The sequence below is a fragment of the Melozone crissalis genome, unplaced genomic scaffold (assembly GCF_028551555.1).
Source record: "Melozone crissalis strain CALT ecotype California unplaced genomic scaffold, PUWL_Pcris_2 ptg000018l_1, whole genome shotgun sequence".
Taxonomy (NCBI): Eukaryota; Metazoa; Chordata; class Aves; order Passeriformes; family Passerellidae; genus Melozone; species Melozone crissalis.
Window position 1 is genome coordinate 9,102,557 of NW_026535796.1, and position 27,080 is coordinate 9,129,636.

The following is a 27,080-nucleotide window of genomic DNA, read 5'->3' on the forward strand; positions in this document are numbered from 1 at the left end:
AAATTTTTTTTCTACTAGTTTGATGCATTTTTTGAAGTTTAGGTATGTCTTTTGCAAATTGAAAAATCTGGAGTTTTTAAAACAGATTTCTTCCTCCCTCATGTTAATTAAACCACTCCTTATTTTATTTGAGCTTCCAGTGGTTTTAATTTCTATTATTTGTTTTTGTTTTCCAGGTCAGATGTACAGTTGCTTGTAAGTATCATTCTGTTGCTTGCTCTTTTTTTTTTTTTTTTTTAATATAACTCTCCTTGTCTTAGTTGGCTTTAAGAAAGATCAAGCAGTATTAAAAAAAAAGCTCCCTAGACAGAATTTTTAGAAATAGCAGTTAAAAATATATACTCAGTTATTTTAGTAACTGTAATACCTACAATGCATTTAAGGATATGTAAAAATATAAATCTGTACTTAAATCCCTTTGCTCTTCACTTTGTGGAGAGTTCTGGTAAAATCAAGTGCAGGTGTAATGTGCTAAAAAAGATGGGAAAATACACTTAAAGGCAATAAAAACCAAACAAACTCCAAAAACAAAAGACACTCAAAGTGATGCCTTTAAAGAATATCTGAAGTGAAATTCAGTTCAGAAATGCTGTTCTGGCCAAGATAATATGTTTTTATGTGGCAGAAATTTCTGAAAGTGTGTGCAAATAAATTCTACCTTAATACTGAACATCAGATTTAAATTAGTTAGCCTTTAAATTTTAGGGTCTAAGTCAAAGCTTTCTATGCTTTGGCCTGTAAAATTGATGTAATGTTTCTGCCTCTAGATATAGAGCCATGTCTCTTCCCTACTGGTTGGAACACATTGTGGGAGTATGAGAGGGGAAGAGGGGAATATGCTTAGGGGGAGAGAAAAAAATTGCTATGCCAGGTTAAACAAAATTTCTGATAATATATGAAGGAAACACACGCATGGAGTGTGGCTGCAAGTTGTTTTAACTGCTTTCAAACAAAACTGTACTGAAAAGAGAGGTCATAGTAGCTTTCATCCAAACCATGTGTAGAGTCAGTGGATGGCTGAAATAATGTGACAGTCACTTAAATCTAGTTCAAATAATCTCACAGAAGTTAAGAGGTAAAACCAGGAAATGTGCAGTGAGGTTTCTGTAGAACTGGGAAAACAGAAGTGGCTGTGGGTCTGTGCATGATATCTGTGACTGTATTTCTGCAAATGGGAAGTTCAGAAGTATTGTAAAGACTGAGTTTTGTGTTCTTTCAGGCACTGACAATTGCAGCTCAAATAATGCAACTGCAGAACCAGCAACCAGTAGTAATGATGATTTATCCGTAAACTCTGCCAATGGGAACAGAACCTCTGCAGGTGGAAGAGTGGTCGGGGCTGCATCACTAGCTGATGAGACAAGAGGTGATCTTAGCACTGTAACACATTTGTGGTTTGGAATGTGACTGGGATGTGAATTTTTGGGGTATTTTGCACTTCTATATCATGATTACACTAGTTCAGCATTGCAGGGGCATGAATCCAGCTGCTTTACTGCAGTAGAGAATGAGGCCAAGAAATGCATCTGCACACCTGACTGGGAGTGCAGTTTCATGGTGTGATTGCAGCACAGCCTTGGAATAGTTTTATCCGTGTTAGACTGAGACTCCCTTCCCTCCCTTCCCTATGACTTTTTAGGTTACAGGTTAATAGTTCAGCTGACTGTGACATGGAGATTTGAAATGCATAAGTGATGGGGTGCAGCTGAAGTCCTCTGCCTAGTAGAGAACATTTTATGTCACATATGTACAGGACAGATGTGGGAATCTTGCAGCTAGAAAGGCTCCCCTCTTTGGAATATCCAGTTAAGGAAAGAAATGTCAGCATGTTGTGTGTCCCAGTCTTTGTGAGCACACTGCGTAAAGCTCACAGCTGAGGCAGCACAGAAATCACTGCTGCTCCTAGACAGCTTTACTGCTAGAGGTGAAGTGAAGCTTGAGGAGTTGCAGTAGACAGCAGAGCTTGCAAGTGTGCCTTGCAGTAGACAAAGGTGGCTTGATTGTTTTCTCAGGCTGATTTCTGTTTTACAGAGACTGGATATGGGAAGGAGGAGAGCACTGTATGTGTTTGTTTGTCAGCAAATATTCTTGTAAGTTTAAAATTTTTTTCTCTTTTCGTAGGATCCAGCCTGATTTATAACCTCACAGCAGAATCCATTAGTGTGAATTCTGTCATCTTAAAATGGATGGTGAATAAAAGTGGTGATGGCCAATACACGTACAGGATAGAGGGTTTAAATTGTAGAGATAATACAGCTCTGAAGAATGAGACCAATGAAACCAGAGCAGAAATTACTGAGTTAATCCCTGGGACACACTACAACTTCACGGTATTTGCTGTAGTAGCAGCTAAAAATGATACAGAAGGAGAAGGAAGTCCCATAGACCTGTATACAAGTAAGTCACAGTTTTTTGCATTCTTATTGCTGATGGTCTGTACTTTGCTGTGCAGGACAGAACTCTTCCCACCTGCCTGAGGCTGTAACTTAATAGCAGCCTTACCTGGGCTAGATACTAGGAATGTATAGAAGAAACATAGCCTTGATTTATTTATTTACTTATTAAACACCAAACTCCCTCTAACCTCCCACCATAAACCAAAATGTCCTCCACAACAACTACTAAACCAAAAACCAACCAATAAGCAAAACTGAAATTGCCTACATTGGCAACCATACCCTTCCCTTTCCTGTTCACCTCTCTGGATTCCCTGGGAGCTCTGCTTCAATGATGACCAAAGCTTCTCCTTTGGAGTGTCAAAGGGAGGTAGATGCCACTGAGCATGGCTTGTCTTCAGTTCTCTCTTAGCTGCCCAGTGGTGCAACAGCTTCCAGGAATGCCTGGTGATGTTCTTGGGGTGCTCTTGCACTCTGGACCATGAGTGGTGTGAGGGAAGTGAAGCCCTGGTGTGGCTGTGTTCCTTGTTTCCGTGTCTCTGAGCAGCTGTTCTTGCAGGCTAACGAGTTGTTGTTTTGCATTTCACAGGGCCCAGCCAAGTTCATGATCTCGAGGCAGAATCCATTGGTGTGACTTCTGTCACCTTAAAATGGGTGGTGAATGACAGTGCTGCTGACACCTACACGTACAGGATAGAGGTTGTCAATGGTACATTTGTGAAGAATGTGACATTCAATGAACCCAAAGCAAATATTACTTGGTTAATCCCTGGGACACACTACAACTTCACGGTATTTGCTGTAGCAGCTGATAATAAGACAGAAGGAGAAGGAAGTCCCATAGACCTGTATACAAGTAAGTCACACGTTTTTTGCTGTTGCTAGTGGTCTGTGCTTTACTGTGCAAGACAGGGCTCTGCCCACCTGCCTGATGTTGTAATTTAATAGGAGCCTTACCTGCTAAAAATGAGTGCTTCATGCATAGGAGAAGCATAGCCTTGATTCACAGCATCTGCTGTAGCAGCTGATAATGAGACAGAAGGAGAAGGAAGGTCCACAGACCTGTATACAAGTAAGGAAATGGTGGACAGCTCAGAGCTCTTTCTAACTGCTTGAGGGCTAAAGTGTAAAGTTGTTGTGTGTATAGATCTGGTGTCTTGTTACTGTAGCCTAGTTTGGAATGTCTAGTAAGCAGTGTGCTTCTTTAGGTGTGGAAGAAATACATCCTTGGTTTTAAAAAGAAAATCCAGGCAAACTTAATCCACACTGCTTCCTCTCCATGTTTGTCCTCATATCTCTTCATGTGGGAGATAATTTCTTGTCACAAATAGTGAGCCAGCTAGGAAGGATGCCCTCCTAGAGTTGGTGTTTTTTAATAGAGTTAGACTCATGGGACATGGTAGGTGGCTGGCTTGGCTACCGTGATCATTAAATGACCAAGTTTCAAATTTACAATGTAATGAATAATAAGAAACAGTAGAGTTGCTCTCCTGGAGTCCAGGAAAGTTTAAGCTGTTCAGGGTACTACTTAGCAGCCTACCCTGGGAATCTGCTTTTGAGGGCTTAGGAATCCACATGTGCTGTTCAGTTTTTGAAAACCACCTTTTAGAAGCACAGGAACAGGCAGTTTCGCTATGTCAAAAGTTAAGTAATAGGGGCAGAAAACCAGCTTTGGTGAACAAGGAACTCCTGGTGGAACTCCAGAGGACAAAGAAATTGTATGAGCTTTGAAAGTGAGGTCAGGCCTCTCAGGGGGATTACAGAGCTGTGGTTTGTCTATGCATGAAGAAGACACCAGAGCCAGAGCTCAGTCACAGCTGAAACTGGCCAGTGCTCTTTCAGATAACAAGAAAGGGTTTTTGAAGTACATTAATAGCAAGGGGGAGGTCTAAAGAAACCATTGGACTGATCCTTTTTGAAGATGGTCACCTGGATAATAGGGATGAAGGAGATGCAGAGGCATTCCATGTGTGTTGTAGCTCAGTTTTTGGTGATAGTGATAGACCTTGGTGTGCCCAATCCCCAGAGCTGGAGGCCATGAGAGCTGGGACAGTGGCTTTCCCTTTGTGGACACTGGAACTGTGATGGACCACCTGTATCAGATGAAAGTTCACAAGTCCATGGGGCCTGTTGGGATTCATCCCTGAGTGCAGAAAGATCTCACTGGTGTTACACAGGACTCCTCTCCATCAGCTACCAAAGGCCTTGGGAGCTGGGGAGGTCTCTGCCAGCCGCTGCTATTCCTATTTACCAGGAGGGTGGGAGGAAAGACCCAGGAACCTGCAGGTCTGCTGGACCAACCTCAGTTCCTGGAAAAATTATGGAGGAGATTGTACTGAGTACTGTTAAAAGGTATTTTAAGAATAATGCAGTCATCAGGTGCTATCAACATGGGTCACAAAGGGAAAGTCCCATTTAATCAATTTCATCTTTTTACATTACCTGTGTGGTAAAGTCACCCACCTGGAGGGGAAGGGAAGGTGGTGAAGGTAGTTTTTCTGCATTTTACTGAGATTTTTTGCTTCTGTCCCTCACAGCATCCTTCTGGACAAGTTGTCCAGCTGTGGGATGAGGGGGTTCATGGTGCGCTGGATGTGGAGCTGGCTGCAGGGCAGAGCTCCCAGGGTTCCAGAGAGTGGTGGGACTGTGTCTCACCAGTGCTGTCCTCAGGGCTCAGTCCTAGGGCTGCTCAACATATTTATCAAGGTATGGATGCAGGAGTTGAATGCATACTGGGTACGGTTCTAGGCCCTGCAATTGAAGAAGGATGTGAAGGTCCTTGAATACCTGTAGAGGAGGGCAAGAAAGCTGGTGCAAGGGCTGAAGTGCCTGTCCTGTAAGGAGCACCTGAGGGCTTTGAGCTTATCTAGTTTGGACAAAAAGAGGCAGAGGGGTGACTTCATTGTTCTCCTCAGCTTCCTGAGGAGGGGAAATGCAAGGGGACAGACTGATCTCTATTCTCTGGCGTCCAGGGAGATGATGAGTGGGAATAGTTCAAAGCGGCTTTAGGGAAGGTTTAGGCTTGACATTAGGAAAGCATTGCTGTACTGACAGAGGGTTCAAACACTGCAATAGGCTTCTTAGAGAGGTGGTCAGTGCCCCAAGCCCTTCTGTGTTTGAGGCCTTTGGACAATACGTTCAGTAATACCCTTTAGCTTTTGGTGAGGCATGGGGTGGTCAGGTAGATGGATGAGGGTAGTTATAGGTCTCTTCTAAGTATATATTCCATTCCACTCTATCACTTTCCTGCTCACCTCTGGATTCCCAAGAGAAGCCTTAGGAGTTCAATCACTGAAATGGCCTGTACTTACGTTTTGGGGTGTCAAAGGGAGATTAATGCCTCTCACAATGATTTGTCTTCAGTTCTCTTTTAGCTGCCCAGTGAAGCCTTGGTGTGGCTGTGTTCCTTGTGTCCACGTCTGTAAGCAGCTGTTCTTGCAGACTGACAGGTTGTTGTCTTGCCTTTCACAGGGCCCAGCCAAGTTCATGATCTCAAGGCAGAATCCATTGATGTGACTTCTGTCACCTTAAAATGGGTGATGAATGACAGTGCTGCTGACACCTACACGTACAGGATAGAGGTTGTCAATGATACATTTGTGAAGAATGTGACATTCAATGAACCCAAAGCAAATATTACTGGGTTAATCCCTGGGACACACTACAACTTCACGGTATTTGCTGTAGTAGCAGCTAAAAATGATACAGAAGGAGAAGGAAGTCCCATAGACCCGTATACAAGTAAGTCACAGTTTTTTGCATTCTTATTGCTGATGGTCTGTGCTTTGCTGTGCAAGACAGGGCTCTGCCCACCTGCCTGAGGCTGTAACTTAATAGCAGCCTTACCTGGGCCAGATACTAGGAATGTATAGAAGAAACACAACCTTGATTTATTTATTTACTTATTAAACACCAAACTCCCTCTAACCTCCCACCATAAACCAAAATGTCCTCCACAACAACTACTAAACCAAAAACCAACCAATAAGCAAAACTGAAATTGCCTACATTGGCAACCATACCCTTCCCTTTCCTGTTCACCTCTCTGGATTCCCTGGGAGCTCTGCTTCAATGATGACCAAAGCTTCTCCTTTGGAGTGTCAAAGGGAGGTAGATGCCACTGAGCATGGCTTGTCTTCAGTTCTCTCTTAGCTGCCCAGTGGTGCAACAGCTTCCAGGAATGCCTGGTGATGTTCTTGGGGTGCTCTTGCACTCTGGACCGTGAGTGGTGTGAGGGAAGTGAAGCCCTGGTGTGGCTGTGTTCCTTGTGTCCGTGTCTCTGAGCAGCTGTTCTTGCAGGCTAACGAGTTGTTGTTTTGCATTTCACAGGGCCCAGCCAAGTTCTCGATCTCGAGGCAGAATCCATTGGTGTGACTTCTGTCACCTTAAAATGGGTGGTGAATGACAGTGCTGCTGACAACTACACGTACAGGATAGAGGTTGTCAATGGTACATTTGTGCAGAATGTGCCATCCAATGAACCCAGAGCAGAAATTGCTGAGTTAATCCCTGGGACACCGTACAGCTTCACAGTATTTGCTGTAGCAGCTGATAATAAGACAGAAGGAGAAGGAGAGTCCAGAAATCTGTATACAAGTAAGGAAATTGTGCCTCCAATTGCAAATAACTGTGCTGTTTGTACCAAATTGCTCTGCTTTCTTACTTTGGGTTTCCAGCTTTCTCCCGTTTCTTGTTGTGACGTTGCTTTTCTGCTCCAATTGTGTGCGCGCAGCGATCTTTGCAAAAGGACTGAAATTGTCTCTGTGTTTGCATGTGCCACCTGTAAATTGGTTATTTCATCAGCATGTCTGCTCAAGACTGTGTAGAGATCCAGCTGCTACCACAGCTTGACTTTTCCTAGACGCTTGAGGGCTGAACAGACCCCTCACAACGCCTCTGAGAGTGGGTTACCACAGCTCGTACCAAAAGATGTGGTGTGCAGGGATGTGGTGCCACAGTCACTGAGGCTTTTTTTCCTTAAAATTGTTTTGAGCTCTTTGCAGAGTCTGGGGCCTGAGGTTCCTGTGGGCTGTGACTGACTCACTTCCTGGGGTTGCCGTATCAAGTGTGGTGCCAATCTAGTTGGTTTTTTGCCAGGGCACCTTTTTCCTAGACTAGATAGATGGGATAGGAATAGATACTACTTTTATCTGTAGCTCAGAAATGCAAAGAGAACAGGCAATTTCCCTACGATGCAATTTAGAGGAGTGTGTCCTGGAGCTGCTGCTGAGTCTATAAACTTGTCTACGCTGCCTGAAGCGAGTTTTATCTGTCTAGAATTGGTGCTGAGTCAGGCTTGCAGACACAGCCCCCTAAGATATGTCAGCTGTTGGACCTGTTCAAGCAACCCATTTCTTTTTCCTGGTATTGAGGAGAGTTTAGGCTGAAGATCTCAAATTGAGACTCACGCGCACAATTTTGAGTTAAACAGATCAAGATCAGCTTGGACAGTTTCCTTCCTGATTTCCATCTGTTTCTCTGTCTGGAAAACCACTGTGGAAACAAGTGATTGTTGGATATGAAATGAAATAGAATATTCCCCAAAGCTCCTATGACCTTTCCAGAGATGCCTCAGTGTGAATGCCAGAAATGGGGAAGTGAAGCTTGGCACCAAGTGATGCTTATTCTGTGTGGAAGAGGGAAATGTGGCTGTGGCTCTTCTTTATTTCTTTTTTCTGATGGGTTGTTGCTTTGCCTTCCACAGGGCCCAGCCGGGTTCTCGATCTCAAGGCAGAATCCATTGATGTGACTTCTGTCACCTTAAAATGGGTGGTGAATGACAGCCCTGCTGACAACTACACGTACAGGATAGAGGTTGTCAATGGTACAAATGATACACCTCTGGAGAATGTGGCATCCAGTGAAACCAGAGCAGAAATTACTGGGTTAATCCCTGGGACACTGTACAACTTCACAGTATTTGCTGTAGCAGCTGATAATAAGACAGAAGGAGAGGGAAGTCCCATAGACCTGTATACAAGTAAGTCACATTTTCCTGCATTGCTGTTGCTGGTGGTCTGTGCTTTGCTGTGCAGCCTGAGGCTCTGCCCACCCCCCCCCAGGGGTTGTAATTTAAGACTGTTGCAGGCAGAGGTGATGATTCCATCCTGGAGCTGGAGATGGCCAATCTCCAAGTTAGAGATGGATGTTAGTGTAAAAGCAGAATTGCCCTGGTACAAAGGTATTGGTAAAGCTTGCTTTCAGCAAGGAGAAGATACTTTTCCCTGAGCACTGGTCTCTTGCAAATTTGTGAAAGGGACATTTGCATTTGTTACCTAGAGTATAGGGGCCTGAGATTCTCATTTTAAGGGGTTCCCACAAAGAGCATTTTATGCCAGGTGAGCTTGTGGTAATTGGGGGCCTATAGCTGCCATTGTGGTGCAGCCAGGAGAGAGATTCAGGCAGTGCTAGATCAGGAGAACTCCTTTGGCCATCCAGCTCCTTGCCATGTTGAATATTAAAAGTCTTGACATGTGGTGTTGGATGGACCATTTTGGAGCTGGCTTCTAAGGCAGTAGCCCAGCCTGATCTTTCTACGCAGTGCATTTGAAGGAAAATGGATGAATGTTCTTGTCATTTGTCTTTTCCTAAAATGTGCCTGCATGTATGATCATAGATGACCAGTCAATGCCCAAAGGTATCCCCTGTGCTATCTGTCTGTAATGGCTAATTGCCCTCTTTTAAAGATGCAGAAAGAATAGGAGATAGATGCAGAAAAAATAGGTGGCTGGAGACAGTGTCTCCAGAGGGTCTGGAGATGGTTTCTCTTCTATGGGAGTGAAGTACAGGGCATGAGGATTGGATCAGAGTGTCTGGTTCATCACTGCTAATCCTCCTCTAGTGATATTTCATCTTCCTTGTATTTTGCTGACCAGAGTTGCACCACTGGCATCTTTCCCCTCCACTGTTCTCTCCTTAATGACTACCTTTTTGCCAGGTGAAGCCCTGTGAGTGGTAGCACTGGGCAGGCCTGTGCCACTCTTGCCTTTGCCCTGTGAAAGGAAAATGAGTCATGCTTGAGATGGCTCATTCTCAATTTCCTGCTACCCAGCTATTAATGCTAAAGCCTCCAGGAATGCCTGGTGATGTTCTTGGGGTGCTCCTGCACTCTGCACCATGAATGGTGTGAGGGAAGTGAAGCCCTGGTGTGGCTGTGTTCCTTGTTTCCATGTCTCTGAGCAGTTGTTCTTGCAGGCTAATGAGTTGTTGCTTTGCCTTCCACAGGGCCCAGCCGGGTTCTCGATCTCAAGGCAGAATCCATTGGTGTGACTTCTGTCACCTTAAAATGGGTGGTGAATGACAGCGCTGCTGACACCTACACGTACAGGATAGAGGTTGTCAATGGTACAAATGATACACCTCTGGAGAATGTGACATCCAGTGAAACCAGAGCAGAAATTACTGAGTTAATCCCTGGGACACCGTACAACTTCACGGTATTTGCTGTAGCAGCTGATCATGAGACAGAAGGAGAAGGAGTGTCCATAAAACTGTATACAAGTAAGTCACAGTTTCCTGCATTGCTCTTGCTGTCTGTGTTTTGCTGTGCAGCACAGGGCTCTGCCCACCTGTACATGGCCTGAAATTTAAATGTTGCTGGCAGAGATGCTGTGCTTTGCCTGCCTGCAGTCAGAGATGTTTGTGTGAAAGAGACATAGCCTTCTTTGAAAAAGCAAGGTAAAACAAACACCTCTAAACCAATGATTGTTAAATTTGGTTACCAAGAACTGTGTCACAGTAGACTCTTCTCAAGACATTCTCTCTGGCCTGGGATTTTTGTGGGTGCAATTGTTGCCTTCATTTCTTGGAGGACTGGGGGCTCCGAACATTCTTTTAAGGTCTCCCATATAGAGATACTGTGATCTGGGGCCCTGTGGCTGGAGCAGAATGAACTGTAGATAACACTGGCTCAGGAGTACATTCCTGGCACGACCTAGGCAAGCTGCTCCTTTGCCACCTTTCATCACCTCTGTTCCTTTTCTGTGATGTTTGAAGTTCCTTACCTTTTGCTGTACACTGTTGCAGCTGGCCATTTGTCTCGGTGCAGGGAAGGCTTGAGACCTTCAATATGAGTGTTCAGCAAGCTTCGTTTATTGAAGAGCGTATCAAACTTTTATACACAACAAGTAATAAGCTCATGCATATTCTGTAAGTTAACAGTCTACTGGTTATATACAGATACCAGCTTCTTCATTCCAAAGGAGTTACATTTGCTTTTTCTCATGTCTCTAGTCTCTTAACTACAGCACTTTGTTAAGGTAACACTGCTATGCTCAAGGACAGTGTCCTTGCAGGTGCAGAACTTAGATTAGCTGGGCTCTTGTCACGTAGCTATTTCTCTACAGTACGCAGATTGACCACCATCTCCTTTCTCCAGACCACTCCCCCCTTGTATCTCTCCTGACCAACATCTCTGAATTTCTGAGCAAAATCCTGGAGCTGTGACATTGTAATGATGTGTTCTGCTATAGAATGTCAAAGGGAGATGACCGCCACTCAAGGTTACATTACATCAATTCTGTCTTAGCTGCCCAGTGGTGCCAAAGCCTCCAGGAATGTCTGGTGATGTTCTTGGGGTGCTCCTGCACTCTGCACCATGAGTGGTGTGAGGGAAGTGAAGCCTTGGTGTGGCTGTGTTCCTTGTGTCCATGCCTGTGAGCAGCTGTTCTTGCGGGCTAACGAGTTGTTGCTTTGCCTTCCACAGGGCCCAGCCGGGTTCTCGATCTCGAGGCAGAATCCATTGGTGTGAATTCTGTCACCTTAAAATGGGTGGTGAATGACAGTGCTGCTGACACCTACACGTACAGGATAGAGGTTGTCAATGGTACAAATGATACACATGGGAACAACGTGACATCCAATGAACCCAAAGCAAATATTACTTGGTTAATCCCTGGGACACACTACAACTTCACGGTATTTGCTGTAGCAGCTGATAATAAGACAGAAGGAGAAGGAGTGTCCATAGACCGGTATACGTGTAAGTCATGGTTTCTCACATCCCTGTTCCTAGTAGCTTGTGCTTTGCTGTGGAGCACAGGGCTCTGCCCACCTGCCCAGGGTTTGAAATACAGTATTATGTTAGGCAGAAGTGCTGCACACAGGCTACCTGGAGTCAGCAATGCTAATGTGTGGGAGGGGGACCTTTGCAGGGGATTTTGTTGCCCTCTGTTTCCTCTGGGTGAAGCCCTCAGGTTCTCATTTGGAAGGCCTCCCACAGTCTGCATTGTGCCTGGGGAACTTCCCCCTTTGGAGGGCCCGTGGATCCAGCTGATCTTGAGCAGCACAGGATGGTGTGGCTGTCAGCCCTGCTGCTTTGCTCAGCCCATCAGCAGACAGAAGGCTGTTACTTCTGCATTCCTCATGTTAGGCATTGTGACTTTTCCTCCTTGTTGTGATGATGTGCTGCCTTCTCCTTTACTTTGTTTTATCCCATGTTGACTGAGGCAAAATTAATCTGGCTCAGATCTCCTGAGTGGATTTTCCAAAGGGGTTCTCGATGAACTTGGAGAGTTGCTGGTGCTCTAAAAGTGCTGCTTGGCTGAGTTTCTGGAATCTTCTCATGACTTTCACAGAGCCCAGCATTTTTCTCCTTAGCAGGGTAGAGTATGCTGGCCTCTGACATTTCCTATGGAGCACTGATGATACTTCATCTAACTATTCCTACAGGATAGAGATCAAAAGTCATGACTCCTCTAGAAACCAGGCATCCATTGTCACCAAGTGTCAGAGGTGTTTCAGGGGTTGTCTGTAATCTCCTATAATTTCACTGTTTTTGTAGGAGTAGCTGACAGTGTTACTGAAGAAAAATAAATATTTATAAATTGCAGTAGAAGTAAGCCCTAGTCACTCACATCTAGTTTTACTAGATCTGTTTCTTCTGGTACACAATCGTGCTTCTTCTTAGTTTCTTCAAATAATACTCCTTCTAACAACAAAATAATTTAATAGATGAGTCTATAACCCCTGTATTTGACAGTACCAAATACTTCATTACTGAGAGAGGAAATAAATTAGGTGTGTATTGTAATTCTAGATTTATAAGTGTTTTGGTCCTGAAGGCCAAGTTTTAAAAGATGTTTAGTTAGGGGAACCTTTCTTCTCAGTCTTCCTGCTACTTTACTTTTTAAGTATCTTTCTCTATGTGGTCATAAGGTTGCAGTTTTTATACTACATCCTAGAAGACTCTCAACCAGAATGACTTGTTATAGTTGCTGCTTTTAAGGATGGCTACTGCTGTGGTCTTAATGGACAGAGATTAAATTAATTTTGTTATGTGTTCACCGCTAAGAGTTTTACATAATTATCGAGGGATTTAGTGGCAGTCTACATAATACTCTAAAATATTCTTAGAGTAATATGTTAAAGAGTTGAACAGTATTTTGAAAATGTTGCTGATCTTGCTAGATAATCAGCCTAAATTTTCCCAGTAACCCTGTCTGTAGAGGAGGTAAAGAGCACAGACTAGGTCTGTGTATTGTGTTAAATACTTGTCTTCCTCATAGGTAACAAGTCCTTGTGTAGGCAGTAGGTGCCATGTAGGCATCTTTTTAAAAGGGGAAGGAGTACTGAAGTTTTACATGTCTTTATACACATAACATACAAATACTCTGCTTTTTCTAAAGGCAAGGCTTGATTTCTTACTCCTTCTTTTTTGTTACTCTTTTTTCTTTTGGCAGTTCCTGTCTCAGTGGGTTCACTTCAGTGTGAGCCAGTGGCCAAGCAGCCTTGCCTAATGCTGAAGTGGAAATGTCCTTCTGGTAACAACTCTGGCTTCAGTATCAAAATATATAATATAAGTACTTCTGAGGTAGTGAGAGAAGAGTCGGCTCCACGCTGCACGGGAGAAGGCATTGAGCAAAACCTCACAATAGAATATTTAAATTTTTTCAGCACCTATAATGTTAATATTAGGACTCTTCAAAATGGCTCTGAAAGCTCTGCAGTGAACAACTTGTGTCACACCAGCATTACTGGTAAGCATTAAGATCCAAGTGTGAAAGATACTCGTAGGACAAAAATATTAACTTCATGATTGCAGAGTACCAGACTTGGTATGCGCTACATTATCAGCCTGCAGAATATGAATAGAACACTATATTAATTCATAAAGATTTATTGTGATGCACAATAAATATGCATTTATGTGAACAGTGTTGGTATCATAGCCTTTTCTTGTTTGGAAAACTTTTATCAGTGCTTAATGTACTAAAAAATGTTTTTGTTGGCAGACCCACCTCCTCCAACCGAAGTTCCTTCAGTCAAGGCTGTCAGTCACAGCTCTTTGTCTGTTGAATTCTCTGATTTTGATTCACTGAATGGTCCATTGGAAGCCTATGCAATAATGATTACAACAGAAGATCAAAGTAAGGTGTTGGTGATATTTTCACGTAGCTGAAACAGTTTACTAGGCAGCATTATGTTTTACACTCTAAGTAGGTGTTAAACAGATAAAGAAAAGGCAGGCTCAGCATTTTCAATCACTCTTCAGAAATCATAAGGCAGATACCTTGCTTAAAGTCAGGTCACTCGTTGTTTTCAGAAGGTGCCTGTTTCCACTCAGCCTTTTCCTGCCTGACTTATCTTTGTACATAAATCACTTATGTATTGCCCTTGTGCTATTGTCACCTTGATTTGCCAGTGATTCCTTTCCCCAAGATTGTGTAGTGTCCTTTCTTTCCCCACAGAATAATTTTCAGACCAGCTAATTGAAGCAGCTTTGGAATATGAAATTTTCTTCCCCCTTTCTTCTTCAGCTGAAAGATGCCTGCAGTAAGGTCTTAAAAGGAAAAGAGCTTTTTTCCCTGATTTTACCCAAAATACTTTAACTAAGAGAGATGGGATGTGGGTGGAAGGCTTAAATATCATTGACAGCATTAATGGAAGTTAAATTCTATGGAAAACTAGAGAACTGAGAAATATCTCTGATAGATGAATGTCTGGTGATAAAACACTAAATTAAGGAACTTAGTTTTGCAGCATAGGTTCCACTTGAACAACTGTTCATTTTTGCCCATGCACTGGAGGAATGAGACACCTCATGGAGACAGTTTCTGCTAAGTGGGAGTTCACATTCATGCTTATCCTTTGTTACAACACTGGAAATTCATGTTGCACAATTTTGATTATAGATCTTCCTTCAGTGGTTTTCCATGCAATACATATCCAAGAAATGCATGTTTGTGTGGGTGTGTGTATATATGTGTGTGTGCGTGTGTGTGTTACATCACATCAGTGCAGAAAATTCCTATTTTTCACATGCCTACCCAGCTGCCCCAGAATTGCTGATTTGAATGCCAGTCTCTTGTCTGCAGCTCTGCTTGTAACTTCAGCCAGTGCTGGTTAGTCACAAGGAGATCTGGTGTATTCTTCTGTGTGGTTTGGATTGGAAGGTATTCAAGGAGGACTTTGTAGGATGAGACTGAGAGAAATAAGGGAGGAAGGTTGCCCACATCTGTAGTTTACAGAGTGCTTTGGTGGGAGCAGAAGACAGCCTCACAGCCAAGCATCTCTTCAGCCTTATTGTTGAAATAGCACAAATATTCTTGAGATGTGTTTCTCTGTTCTAAACCAGTCATGGTTGCCTTTAGGATAGACAGAGAGGAATTTATTCTGTTGTGTAAGAAATCCACAATGCTTTATTCTGTTGTCTAAGGCTGTTTGAAATGTCATAGGGTGGTATTCAAGGCACCTACGAGGAGCTGCAGGTAGAACCAGGGATGTACCTTTTGTTGGAATGCAAACTAGGGACAAGACAAGACATAACATACCTCAGGTAGTATTAAACACCCATTTCTAGGCAGCTGAGTTATTTGCAACCTCATCTGCTTTTAGTGAGACCAAGTTAGTGCTCTAGAAGAGTTGTGTTGCACCATGTTCCTACAGAGTTACAATTGAGGAGAGCTTTGCTGCTGATGGTAGATCACCCCTTGTCTGCACAGCTCTAGAAAACTTGTCAGAGCTTTTCCACCTTTCAGAACCTCCTGCAAGGCTTCTCCTTTTTAAGAGTGAATTCAGTATTATACCCACTTTTAGAAGGACCTTTTGGCTTTGTAAAGACAGTCACTAGAGAGCAAACTTCTGTCAAATGAGTGAGATTCTTTGTCCAGCCTCAGCACTGGGAAGATTTGTCAGTTGGTTTGCTCTTGAGTTGTTGGGACAACTGATAAGTTGAGTTTATTATTACCTCTTAGGTTACATGTGCCTCAACTGAATAATTGCCTCAAGATTCTAGGGTTTGTCTGCTATAAGAACAGACACTGTAAAGTGATGCTGTTCTGCAAATGGTGTCCTGTTGGTCACTGCTCACTGTGGCAGCCTGTTCTTAATCTTCTGAAGGGGAAATTGTTCTGATCATTGTTTTGTCCAGTGCTTGTCTATATAAAGGGAAGGCAGAAATAACCTCTTTTGTCTCCTACAGTTCAGGTGTGAGACTTCTTGTAAGATAGAACAAGGTCAGGACAAGTTTAGTGCCACCCTGAATAAGGCCTGATGCTTTTTGGGTAGCACAAATACTGATGAATTTTTTCCTACACCATTTGCATTTTACTCTCTACATACAGGAATGTATAGAACACACATGGATAAAGCTGACTTGCCTGGTGAAATCTGTCCATGAGGATGCCTGGTTCCAGCATTCATGCACCTTTATTCATAAGCTCCTATACATGCTAGAAGTAAAACCAATAGCAAATTAAAACAAATAATGCTGGGGAGAGGTGGTGCAGTAGATTGCACTGCAGTAGAAGAGGTTTCTGAGATTATCTGTTGCTCTCAGCCTTTCATTTCAAGCAGTACTTGTGGAGGAATGACAATTGTAGTTGATGTGACAATCTCAGCCACTGTGCCAATTGATACAAAACCAGGGGATGAATTATATCCATGTTCTTGTTGTTTCCTGAAGGTTCTGAGTCTTTGAAGTCTAAATTGAACAACACATACAAAGATTTCAAGAAGAAGACAACAACTGCCTATGTTACATATGTCATAAAAGCAGAGCAGGCAGATTCACATTCTTCCCGTTCTCAGAGTGATAAAAACATCATCAATGTAGGCAAGGGAAACACAATGTATGGCTATGAAAATGGACCATTGATCCCTCTTCGTTCATACAGGTATTTATTTCAAACCACCCTTTTGATAAGTTTTCTGCTATTGAAACCTAGAAGATCATCTAATGGAAAGATTACAGATCTTGCTTTAAAGGCTGTTAAAACCCTGTAATGTACCTGTTTTGTTTTTTTTTTTTCTTTTTTTTCTTATTCCTTCTTTTTCAACAGGGCATGTGTTGCAGGTTTCACTAATATAACCTTTTCGGATGATGTGATTGAGGGGGAAGATAGTTACGTATCATTTTCACCCTGCTCTGAACCAGTCTTACTGCCCCAGGATCCAGGTATGTTGATGTCAATTGTAGGACTGGCAGCTTGGCACATACACAGCATGTGGAGATTCCTTCATCGTGGCAAGTTTCATAATATCAAAACACCTGTTGGTTTCTCTGTATGAGCTGTTTCTTTTTAGCTTTGCAGTGGCACTACTCTGTAAACTCATACCTTGCTAGTTCTGCAGGTGATCCCTTTTTTCCATGTAGGATTCCACCACAGGAGTAGCCAACAGCCATGGCATGCTAAAAGGGATTGGATGACACAGTGAGACTTTGGTGTAGCAACAAGCGGCAAATAGCAACTTTCACAGTTCTGTTAAACTAGAAGCAGGTGTATTGAAATGCAGATATTGGTCCTTTGACCCCAATTTTATATTAATTTAACATTCTCTGGTTATTATTCTTAAGGAGATTTCAATACTGGTACTGCCAAAGGACAGTAAAGACAAGATATTTTAGTAGAGTGAAGCATGCTCGATTACTCACTTGCAAGGTTCTGCTGTAGCATGTTGATTCAGTTAGGTGTTACTGAAGAGGACAATGAGTAATACCTTTTCTCTTTTATCAGGTATTATTGCTGGAGTGGTTATTGGATGCCTCTTGGCTATCTTGGCTGTAGTTGCTGTAGGGGGATTCATATTCTGGAGAAGGAGAAGGTAATGTGTGTTTGTTGCTGTGTTGGTTGTGTTGAGGAGCACCAGTGTTTGACTTGAGTATTTTTCTCCTAAAAAGGGCTCTGTCTGTCATGGTACATGGCTGTCAAGATGTTTTAAAATGTGTTGTATTAAACTGTTGTTTGTTTGTTACGGATTAGAGTTGAAGTATCAAACCACTTGCTTCATAACTTTGTTTAAGCCCATAGTTACAAACTATGAGTTGAGAAGAGCTAAACAAAATAAATTTTAATTCATAGAACAGAATTGTGGAATCATAGGATGGCTTGGGTTGGAAGAAACCTTCAAGATAATCTAGTTCCAACCCCCTTCCATGGGCAGGGACACCTCCCACTATCCCAGGTTGCTCAGAGCTTCTTTCCAGTCTGGCCTTGAACACTGCCAGAGATGGGGCATCCACAGCTTCTCTGGGCAGCCTGTGCCAGTGTCTCACCATTCGTGAATGATGATGAAGTCATTCAATCACAAGTGAGCAAACATCTCAAATTATTGTGCTAAAAGTAATTTGGTATAATTGTACCTTAGATAGTTTGATTTTAAATTATCCATCAGTCATTCTTTTTAATTGCTTGATAGCCTGTCACTTGAAACTTCTCTTGTGGAATTTCCAGCAGCTGATGAGTTTGAGCTGGTCTCTGTTTCCAACCTTGTTCAAATCATCTGGGATGTAAGAATGCACAAAGGCTTTTTCCTGCTTCTGACCATCCTTTATGTGGAGTTAGCCATAGGGCCCTTAGTGCAGTTTTCTTAGTTGCTTTAAGTAACTGTTGTTACTTTTACAATTGTGTCCAATAGCTGTGTACAACCTTGGGAAGAGCTTCCTTTAAAGCTTAGCAACATTTCTGTTCATTCAGCTACCACTGAATGACTGACACATCACTGTTGAGCACTTCCTGTAGGGATTCTGGGACCAGCAGCAGTTCTCCTGAGATATCAGTTGGTGGTGCAGATCCCTCATTTGTACATTTTCCACGAAAATACATGCTTTGTGTCCAGGCTGTAGTTCCAACAGAAAGAAGTAGTCTCATTGCACAGCATCACTAAAAGAAGGGTGAAGTTTTTGTTTGTTTGGTTTTTTGTTGGGTTTTTTGTTGCTTTTTTTTTAATTCCAGGTGTAAAAGTTTGCCTCAGGAGTTTAGGGTTTTTTTTTTTTTTTCACTGAATAAGATGCTTTAAAAGAAATTGTTCTCAACAGGCACAAGGAAACAGATAAGAAATTTCGTATAAATTCCATTGAATTCTACTGTAAACCTGTGTTGTTTTCTTTCACCTTATAGGAAAGATAAAAGAAATACTGAAGTGTCTTTTTCTCCAATTAAGTAAGTCCATATCTTTTCTCCTGGTATTTTCTGAGCTTAAGTGATATTTGCAAAAATTACTCAGATACTTGTTTTCTGTGCAGTTTTATAGAGAATTTTGAAGTATTAATTCCTGGTGGAACTGAAAGATGCCAGCATGCAGACTAAAAATAATCATGTTGATTAAGACTTCTAAAGCCACCACAGGGATTTGAGTGTTCACTTCATGAATCACTATTAGACACAGAAATGCTCCAAATGGTTTTGAAAAACAGGGTTTGAATGAAACAGATTTCATGCACATTGAAGGAGCAATCAAAATTGTTGATAAAATGCAAAAAAGCAAAATATGGACTGTGATCTAAATTTTTTTTTAATGACTACTTTGTGCTGAAAAGCTGGCCATGGAGGGAGTAACCACAATATATTGGAAGTCACAGGCACTGCAACTGAATCATGTTATTGGCACCAATTTGTGCTGGTGGAAAGCCATGGCCAGAACATGCCATGGGATCCCACCTCTGTAGACTTGATGGTTGGCATAAAATACACCAGGGGATGGGGTCAATCCAGTGGGAGTAAGCAGCTGGCTGACACCTTGTGTGATGTTCGTCTCCTGAAAGATGCACTGTTCTCTCCTTGTTTTAACAGAGCAGTTAAAAGCTTGATACCCTGTCCCCTGTAAATGCACTGTTTTGTGGCTGCAACTAACAGTCATGCTTTCAGTCTTAGATTCACATAATGAAAAATACAACTGCATGTGTCTAATCAGCTTTTTTTCTTCCCCTCACCCTCTCCTGAAGAATGAAGAAGTAAGTAAAGCATACTTTCTAACACATTAACTGAATTAATTCATGGCTTATTTACCTAACACCAGTTGCTTACATGTGGCTTTTCTCATTTTAGATCAAAAATGATTAAAGTGGAGAACTTTGAGTCATACTTTAAGAAGCAGCAAGCTGACTCCAACTGTGGTTTTGCTGAAGAGTATGAGGTATGTGCCCTCACTGGGGAGAGAGCTTCATGACAAATATTTTTGGAAAGACAAATCATCTTTCCTGTGGAGCATGCACAAGGCTTACAGAAAGAAAAAAGAAGAGTCCTTTTTTTATAGAGATGATTAAGCTGAGTGTATAGCCTTCCCTTCCCTTATGCAGCTCTGAATTTAGTTGAAGTGCATGATAAATACTTCCTGTCCTGAATTATTATCTCTGACCTTGGGCTTGTGGCATGGCCTGCTTGTCAGAGCTCTCACCAGAGAAATTTTTGCCCTAGTCATATGCAGACTTAGCCTGGGGGACACTGTATAATTTCTCTGCACTTCAGTTTTCTCATCTTGGGTTGTTGTGGGTTTTTTAATACATATCAAGGCAGGTCTGTTGCTAATGTCACTGATTTCTTCAGTGCGTGGGTGTGATTTGCAAACCACACTTGTGAGTAGCTCAGTCAGAGAAACAGCAATTATGATTTGCTTACTGACCATAAGAGTTTTTCTATGAAATGTGCTAAAGCTCACTTGCTGTAAGGAACAAAGGACAGGAAGGAAGTGTCAGGGAGGATTCTGTGTTGTCATGTCTGCTGTTAAAGAATCTCATTCCGTTTCTCATCTCCTCAAAGCTATTAATTGACTTTCTTCTTCAAATTCTGTCTCTTTGTACTTCACAGGCTGGTGCTCCACCTTGCCTTCCTCTCAGATTTTGCTTCCTTCAGTTGGTTCATGATTTGCTCCACTCTCCCTGTAATGTCTGCAGAGCTTATGCCATAGTTCCCTGCCTTGGGGCCAGAAGGAGCTGCCATTGATATCAGTGTCTGTTTCCAGGCTTTTAAAGTCCATCTGTGGGTTTTAAACATGCTGCTATTCCTCCATTCTGTATTAATCCCTTCTCTAAAAGATTTGCCACTGTCACCCTCCCACTCTGTAACAAGATGATTTTTATTGACATTTATCCCAGTTTAACATGCCTACTTTTACAGCACAGGACACAAGGGTTTGGACTACTTTTCTGTTTGTCTCATTTCTGTATGATTGCTAAACCAGGATCAGGTGCTCATGAATCCTCCTTTTATTGTAGGAACTCAAGTCTGCTGGTGTTCATCAGCCCAAATTTGCTGCTGAACTTCCTGAGAACAGGGGGAAAAATAGATACAACAACGTCCTACCATGTGAGTTATTCTCTTTGGGTTTACATCTTCTACTGGTTCAGTTTTTAAGTGAAACCCATTGGGTTTGGCTAATCCAGCTTTAATAGTACCCAGTTTCAAATATCATTTTCCAGATGAATGAATTTGAGTTGCTGCTTTCCCAAAGTCATTGTATAAACACACCTGAAAGAGCCTTCCCTCAAGGATATTTCTTTGGAAAGCTTCTTTAAAGAACCTTCCCTTAAGTAAATAGCTTTAATTTTCCATTTGTGAGAAATGTGCAGCCCAGGTTGAAAACACAAGAGGATAACAGTTGACCACACACAAAGAAATTTGCAAGCTATGAGATATATTAAGACCCTGCTGGCCAGCTTTGCAGATCAAGTAAGAGTTTAAGCCCTGTCAAGCTGCCTGTGGGCATCCCAATGTAGCAGAGAGTCAGAAGTAATTGAAAACTGAACAGTGACAGGTACTTAAGGATGCTTTGGAGGAAAAACATTGGCTGCCATGGCAACAGGAGCCAAATCACTTCTTTTTATCCAGTAATTAAAACTGTAGTAAATCTTGTGTTGGAATAAAAATACATAAATTAGCAATACCAAACCATATTTAAAACCAAAATAATCTGTGTTTCTTGAGTGATTATCTTTGCCACTCCTTTTCCTGAAGCCTACTGCTATTTATGATTCCTAAGGTTATATTCTTATTCTTAAAATGCTTATTGAACATCTTTTATTTAGAAACCATGTATTAGATAAACAATATTGTTCTGAAAGGTTCCAGTTCAAAAATTCATAGTTGTCTTTTCCTTTTTTCTTTCTGCAGATGATATTTCTCGTGTTAAACTTTCAAATCAAAGCTCTGGAACTGACTATATTAATGCAAACTATATGCCTGTAAGTTACTTCATTAGCTGAAATGAAATATAATGTGTATTTTTCTGATGTAGGCATAAGGGCTCATAATGATGTTTAAAATAAGCCTTTATTTTTCACTGATGTTGTGTGTGTGTATATATAAACACATTTATTTTGTTTTTTCCCTCTTAGGGCTATAATTCCAAGAAGGCATTTATTGCTGCACAGGGTCCATTACCCAATACTATAGAAGACTTCTGGCAAATGATTTGGGAAAAGAGTATCTATTCAATTGTTATGTTGACAAAATGTGTGGAACAAGCCCGGGTATGTTGTTATCAATACTGAATTGTCTCTTGAAGGCAGCTGCCTCTCTTCTAATTTTGTTGTTATCTTAGCCATTTGGAGACTGGCCATTGTCTTTTAACAACCATCCTCTTGGTGGAAGACTGTTTTCTAGATTTAAAAAAGCACAATTATTTTGGTTGTTGGTTTTTTTTTTAAGCTTTTTGCTATTTTTATATCTGCTGACTGCCAGAGTAGATTGTCTCACAGGGTTGTGGAATCAGTGTTGTTAAGGATGGGTTCTTCTCTTCTCTCTAAAGAATGATTTTGGTAGATGGTCTCTTGCCCTGGAATTTTTGCAGGTCACCCTTGAGAAGAGTGACATGCTTTCTAGCCCTGCTTCAAGTGGTGGGTTATTTAAAAGTGAGTTGTTTCATTGTTGTGTGCAATGTGTCTAATTCCCTTCTTAGACAAAATGTGAGCAGTACTGGCCAGACAAACAACCCAAGAGCTATGGTGACATTATTGTGACAATGGTCTCAGAAGTTGTCCTTCCAGAATGGACAATAAGGGACTTCACTGTAGAAAAGGTGAGGACTGCCTTGATTGTTGGTTGTTAGTGTGTAAATAAACCTTGTGCTCATGTAGATACCTCTAACATCTTTTGGACCAAACAATTATCCCCATCAGTAAATACAATGCAGTGTATATGAGCTTGGAGTATAGTACAAGGAAATTATTTCAAAGTATTCTCTATCACAGCAGAAGGAAGAGGGAAACTGGAATATCATTGGTGAAATCACTGCAGTTGTAGCAGGCATCTTTGATGAAGCTGAGCTTGGCCCAGTACATGTGTCAGGAAGCCCAACTGTTGCCACTCTGAAGCCAATTTTCATTGTCTTTTTTGTTAATTTTTTTAATGTCTACTCTTCCTGCAGTCCAACACCCCCGAGAGCCACACGGTGCGCCAGTTCCATTTCACCTCCTGGCCAGATCATGGCGTGCCAGAGACAACAGACCTTCTCATCAACTTCAGGCACCTTGTCCATGAGTACAACAGCCAGAATCCAGTGGACTCTCCCACTCTGGTGCACTGCAGGTAGGAAGAAGGTGTTTCTGTTAGGCACACTTTTGTCTTGTGGTTTTTTTACAGTCAATTCCATTTCAGGGGGATTAAAACCAAAGTAAGTCTCTCTGAGTAAGGACATGGGCTATTTACCTTGCCAAACTAAAACCTTTGCCCGGTGCTTCAGAAACTAACAGTGCTGTGTAGGTAGCAGAGGAAGTGATAGAAAATGTCATAAGAACAGAGCATCTCTCCTAGCCTGGAAAACGGACCTGGAAAAGCTGTCCTTTCAAGAGCTTGTATATAAATCCTGTGCATGGGCAAGGCTGAGAAGCCCCTCTTGGTGGTGGTGAGAGCCACCCCTCTGTGCTGCTGAGATTTTTATTACCCATGCCATTGAAACAGCAGGAGGCATCATCCTGGCTTGCCTGGCTTTTTGTCATGCCAGCAGTGAGCAGGTGGTTGGGAGGAAGCACAAACAGCCTGTCCGTGTCGTTGCAGCGCTGGCGTCGGGAGGACGGGGACGTTCATCGCCATCGACCGCCTGATCCAGCAGATGGAGATGGAGAACACCGTGGATGTGTACGGAGTGGTGTACGACCTCCGCATGCACCGGCCCCTCATGGTGCAGACTGAAGTGAGGCTCTCTCCCATCCAGCAGCACCTTTCTCAGATGTGCATAATCATCCAGACGTAGCTCTGAGTTACAGGACAATAAGATGTTAAGGAGTTAAAACTGCTCTTCACTTAACTTCCCTCCTTCCTCCCCCATCTCTTCTCCACAAAAGGAGTTGCAGCCAGGGACCATAGTACATCCAAGCAGTGTCTTTACAGAATACTTTGTAGGACTGGCATTCGCAGCTGGAAGGAATCAAATCCTGAAGCAGACTTTTTTGCAAACTGCTTTTACCCATAGGGGTTTTATCCTTTAGTTGTGAGCCAGAAATATCTGGAGTCAAGTGGTGTTCAGTGCGCATCTTTGCTTTTGTGTTCTGCAGGAGTACAAGTATTCCTACAGAAATTACCACTTTGATCCAGGAAGGTGTATGGACTAACTCAAAGTGATTTGGAAAAGGCTGTAAGATCTCCATCATGAAAGTCTTTTAGGATAGTGTTTGGCATGATAGATCCTAGCTCTAGATAGCAAAACCTGATCCTAGTTTTGTTTATTGGGGAGAGAGGACAAGATTACATCATGAGGTCCTTTCCAGCTCTATTTTCTATAAACTATATGTCACAGCATATGTTGCAGTCAAGATGGCCACAATACACAGTGTCACCATACAGTTTCAGAAAGCTTCAACCCATACAGAGCAACGTGTCACTCAGAAGGCTGCAAGCATCTGCCCTTCTTGTTCTTTAGCCCAACCTTTTATACCTCTCATGTTCATGCATTGCACCTGTGTGCCCTCTGTTCCCTTTGGTGGTTGGTCAGTGCACCTGGACACTCCATGGCTCATCGCCTTCAACACTGCTCACCTGCTTTTCACAGGTGTAGCCCATTGGGGATGAGGCTCTGCCGCAGCCCCATTCCCAATTACCACAAACTGTGTGTGCCTACACTACATACATGTTCTAAAACAAGCTCTGTGATAACACTCAGTGCAGTGCCCAAACCTGTGTTCAGAAGCAGAATTATTTCCAAAATCGGGTATTTTTTAGAAATGTATTTCTCTCTCTCTTTCTCCCAGGACCAGTACGTCTTCCTAAACCAGTGTGTCATGGATATCATTAAATCCCAGAGGGAGAGGAAAACGGACCTTATCTACCAAAATGTGACAGCAATGGCAATCTATGAAAACTTCCCACCAGGGCCAGCTTTTGGGAAAGCCAATGGCTACCATGCATAGTCCAGAAGGAACCCAGTGCCTCCATCCAGGACATGTTGCCTGCCCATTGGAGAGGGAGGTGTCCGACTCGTGTTTTCTGGGATTGTGTGCAGTGTCTCATGTCTGGCTTCTCCAGTTCTGTCTGCATTCAAAGGTGTGATCTACAGGAGGAAAAACACAATGCTGGCAGGAGCTGTAGACTCATGTTAAAAAAACCCAAACAACAAAACCGAAGCAAAACTTTTTCAAGTTAACAGAGGAATCTTGTTTTTTCTTGGGAATTTAACAGTACTGATAGGTGAAATAGCATTTGCAGTATGAACAGTGAACTAGAGTTTAAGTATTAAAATAATAACACAAGCTTTTTATTACAATTTTATATGATTTCATTTATAGACACCAGGCTGGTGGGTTGTTTTAATATATTTAATTATAAGTTTCAGGAACATATTTTATCTACTGTATCTGGTTATTTAGTTAATAGATATGTGCCTCTGTGATCTATTTTTTTTTTCCTGTGTTCATTTTATTTAAAAAAGGAGTACAAATGGCTCCTTCAAATGGACATTCATACTTGGAAATTGTGCCTTTTCTAGTTGCTACTCTAGAAAAAAAAACAGCAGAGATTCTATTTTTATACTGAAACTCTTAATGAGAAGACAGATTTTTAAATAAGGCTTATGTCAAACTTAACTGTAGTTGCACTGTTGGCAGGACTCTCCAGAAGTTTGGAGGTGAGCTTTGTTTTTGCATTTCACCACAAATATCCCCTGCCTTAACGTTTTGGTGCCTCTGCCAGAGGAAAAGGAGTGTGGTCTGTCACTCCGAGCTTTAACTGTAGATAAAACCAGAGCAAGTGAATCTGTGAATGTGTGTGCGGGGGGTGCGTGGGCGTGTGGATGAAGGACAGAATAGCTCCTCCCTGTTCCTGCCTGATATTCCTGTTTTTATACAATTTATAATGATTTATTTAAAGGTGCAATATATGATTTACTGAATAATGCTCACTCTAATAGAGTTTTTCTCAGGTTGGTGTCTTTTTATCATTGTTGCTGTTTTTCCTCAAATATATAAATCTGTGAAAATGCTGAAACTAAGGTTGCAAGTGTTCAAGCACTCCCAAACAGATCGACTGGCTTTACTGTTTCTACCAAAAGACATTGCACAAAATTCTGCTGTAAAGACAAATTTCTTGGTTGTTTTAGCCATTCAAAACTGAGACACATCTTACCTGCCTGCATCTCACTGATCCAGTGTAATTATTTTGTAATTATTTGCAATATACTGCTGCTTTTGTTTTGACTGGTCCTTTTAGAAACTGAAGGAACAAGCAGAAATCCCCCATTTGCTGATTTCACAAGTCAAGGATCAGATTGGATTTATTTTGCTGGTACATAACTGTTAGACTTAGGAAGGCATTACCAATGAAGGACTTAGATAGCGTGGGGTGGGGAGAAGGTGTGTTTTTTGGTCTTTGGATCGTTGCACTGGTTGCATTGTAGATGAATATGAAGTTTATGAATAATGCTATAGAATAGCTGTAAAGCAGGGAAAAAATCTTATGAAGGTTTAATAACCAGAGTCCCTGGAATTCTGCTGCTTTTTTGTTGTCGTTGTTTTGGCTGTTTTTCTTTGTTTTAGTAGAGTTGTCAGAAAAAGCTACAGATGCTAGGAGTATGTGTGGCTTTACAGTGGAAGCTGGCAACCTCACAGGATCCAATGTGAGCTGAAGGAGAACATAGGAATTCCTGGTGCACAACTGTAACTTTACAAATATCCTGAGGAATTTTTAACAACCTGGTGTGAAACTGTGGTGTGCTGTGTGAGCAAAACTGGAGGACAAACCACAGTGCACTTTTGGTTGTTAGGTTTTGGGGTTTGGTTTTGTTGTCTGTTTTGTTGGTTTTGTTGGGGTTTTTTTGGTTTTTTGGGGTTTTTTTGGGTTTTTTTTGGTTTTTTTTTTTGTTTGGTTTGGTTTTTGGTTTTTTTGTTTGTTTTTTTGGGTTTTTTTTGTTTTTTTGTAGCAGCCACTTGTGCGTTCTTGAATATAGTTTTGTTCCTCTTTCTCTGGAAATACTTTAAAAAACCCTCATCTTGAGGTTGCTGATCCTGCCCGGCTCCATCCAAACTGGCAGCCCACAAAGTGG

General features: G+C 42.0%; 1 protein-coding gene across 1 annotated transcript; it reads left to right on the forward strand.

The window, feature by feature from the left end:
* The first annotated feature begins 1,284 nt into the window (after nucleotides 1-1,284).
* PTPRJ (protein tyrosine phosphatase receptor type J) lies at nucleotides 1,285-26,856 on the forward strand. The gene is made up of 22 exons (XM_054276203.1): nucleotides 1,285-1,366; nucleotides 2,122-2,397; nucleotides 2,986-3,252; nucleotides 5,868-6,137; nucleotides 6,726-6,992; nucleotides 8,101-8,376; nucleotides 9,621-9,896; nucleotides 11,101-11,376; nucleotides 13,076-13,372; nucleotides 13,628-13,762; nucleotides 16,300-16,510; nucleotides 16,676-16,791; nucleotides 17,351-17,438; nucleotides 18,734-18,775; nucleotides 19,661-19,748; nucleotides 20,827-20,917; nucleotides 21,722-21,792; nucleotides 21,946-22,080; nucleotides 22,509-22,628; nucleotides 22,977-23,137; nucleotides 23,606-23,741; nucleotides 24,796-26,856. Exons 2-22 carry the CDS (start codon nucleotides 2,187-2,189, stop codon nucleotides 24,952-24,954), a joined length of 3,693 nt encoding a protein of 1,230 aa, XP_054132178.1. The 5' UTR covers nucleotides 1,285-1,366; nucleotides 2,122-2,186; the 3' UTR covers nucleotides 24,955-26,856.
* Nucleotides 26,857-27,080: the final 224 nt, after the last annotated feature.

What these genes read in the sequence shown, in the direction of transcription:
- PTPRJ (XM_054276203.1), top strand. Translation starts at nt 2,187, where the DNA reads ATGGTGAATAAAAGTGGTGATGGCCAATACACGTACAGGATAGAGGGT. An exon ending in TCCCATAGACCTGTATACAA is followed by an intron (nt 8,377 to 9,620) that starts GTAAGTCACATT and finishes TGCCTTCCACAG; the next exon opens with GGCCCAGCCGGGTTCTCGAT. An exon ending in GTGTCACACCAGCATTACTG is followed by an intron (nt 13,373 to 13,627) that starts GTAAGCATTAAG and finishes TTTTGTTGGCAG; the next exon opens with ACCCACCTCCTCCAACCGAA.